The sequence below is a fragment of the Limulus polyphemus genome, unplaced genomic scaffold (genome assembly GCF_000517525.1).
Source record: "Limulus polyphemus unplaced genomic scaffold, Limulus_polyphemus-2.1.2 Scaffold262, whole genome shotgun sequence".
Lineage (NCBI taxonomy): Eukaryota > Metazoa > Arthropoda > Merostomata > Xiphosura > Limulidae > Limulus > Limulus polyphemus.
The window spans coordinates 237,754-239,953 of NW_013665872.1; the positions used below are offsets into that span (position 1 = coordinate 237,754).

Genomic DNA, 2,200 nt, shown 5'->3' on the forward strand with positions numbered 1-2,200 from the left:
AGTAGCTACAAAAGGACAACACTACAAATATACTTAATAACAAACCATGAAGTAGTTATAGAAGGACAGTACAACAAATATACTACAGAACATAACCAGTAGCTACAAAAGGACAACACTACAAATATACTAAATAACAAACCATGAAGTAGTTATAGAAGGACAGTACAACAAATATACTACAGAACATAACCAGTAGCTACAAAAGGACAACACTACAAATATACTAAATAACAAACCATGAAGTAACTATAGAAGGACAGTACAACAACTATACTACAGAACGTAACCAGTAGCTACTCAAGGATAATAGTACAAATACACCAAATAATATAACCAGTAGCTACATAAAGACAATACTACAAATATAATAAATAACTTAACTTGTAGCTACAGGACAATAAAGCAAATATACCGTCTATACCACGGGGAATGAAACCCTGGATTTTATCATTATAAGTCCGTAAACTTACAGCTGTACCACCGGGGGACTAGCCTGGAATAATAAGTGAGCAGAAGTTACACATATATATACAGATATGAGAAGACGCTTCGCCCACTGTTACATATATGAACTGGAATAATAAGTGAGCAGATCATTATTACACAAACATACTGACGGAAGTGGAAGCTTGAGACACTGTTACCTTTATAAACTGCATGGGAGCCAGTAGCAAATCAAAACAGAACATTGCTTTACGTGTTTTTAAGTTCTGGTATTGCTATATTTGTGACATGCTTCATTGACTTGGGATGTGTTTCATGATAGCTTTTTTCCGAAAAATCAAGTTTAAATAAATTAGTTTAACCCTCTATTCCGTATTGTTGCATACAGGTAAGAAATCTATTGTTGTCGCTTATAATCAGGAACTCTCAGAGGTTCAGATAGGCCAGGGCCATTTCTACCTTTTGAAGCCCCTGAATATAATATAAAAAAAATGATGAGATATGAAAACCAAATAAGACAATCATTAGCCCAGACGAAAAGTGAAAAATAATTTGAATATGCAATTTGTATATCTACGCTGAGAGTATGTATCACATTTTAGTCTGGTTGGGAGGCACATAAAAACAAGTCACAAAAGCTAACAAATGCAAAAAAAAAAACAAGTGCCTAAATTTGAGGCCCCTTTGAGCTTGGGGCCAATGGCCCTTCTGGGTCCCCTCTAATTGGCCCTTCTTATAACACATAACAAATGCGTCAATTTTGTAGTTGAATGCTCATTTTCTACTGTAAGTAATGGTCTAAATAAACCATAAAATCATTTTTGTTGATTCGTGTATTGAACAATGTTACTTCTAGGTAATGTGCGTATTTATAATTTACTAAACAACATTTCACACAAACATTTTAAAGAAGATTACAGAAAACATTTTTCTACCATATTTTCATAAGTTGTGCAATAGAGTGTTAAACCATCACTGAGGAATGGAATACGTACTGTTTTCCCGTTGATAATCCATTGTAGACTTGCAATAGGCTTGGAGGACAATGAGAAACAAGTGACGTTCACTTCGTCACCGATCTGATAAGCTTGCTTAGCTCCCTCAATTACTGGTTTTTCTTCTGGTATGTCTAATTATAAATATAAAATAATAAACATAAATTAATTGACAAATTTATGTGTGTTTTTTTTCTAATTGAGAAGCATCCATAACCAAACTTCATCAATTGTCTCTTGCTTATAAAATATGATAGGAAAAAAAATTACATAAACAAAGAGCTTACAGAGATTAGAGAAATGCACGGTAACGATATAAATACTGCAATAGTGTATTTGCGCTTCAAACTTAAAAACATCTTGTCAAGTACATCTTTCTTTGGATAAGGAATTTATGAAACAAAAATACACTGATGCTCTCAAGATTTTAAGATTTAAAAATACACTATTGATGTTGTGGAGATTATACGACACAGAAAAAACGCTTATAAACCTGTACACTATTAACAACGCGTGCAGTAAAAAATCACACAAGCTCAAGAATAAGAAATGGAAATATTACTAGTTTTGGCTTTATTTCTTAAAACCATTAAGGATAACGATCTCAGTACCATGATTATTCAAAATAACAAATAAGAATTTAAAAGACAGTTATCTAAACAATATTATCTACATATATATAAATGTCTGTCTGTCGTGCTGTGTATCTCCTCAATGGTTAAGCGTAGAGAATATATATATATATATATATATATATT

General features: G+C 32.3%; 1 protein-coding gene across 1 annotated transcript in view; it reads right to left on the minus strand.

Annotated features, from left to right (window-relative positions):
* Positions 1 to 2,200, minus strand: part of LOC106478908 — a 159,859-nt gene that overhangs the window by 23,480 nt on the left and 134,179 nt on the right. Inside the window, exon 4 of the mRNA XM_022382614.1 lies at positions 1,443 to 1,576. Within this exon, the coding sequence (XP_022238322.1) occupies positions 1,443 to 1,576 (134 nt within the window). The remainder of the gene's footprint in view (positions 1 to 1,442; positions 1,577 to 2,200) is intronic.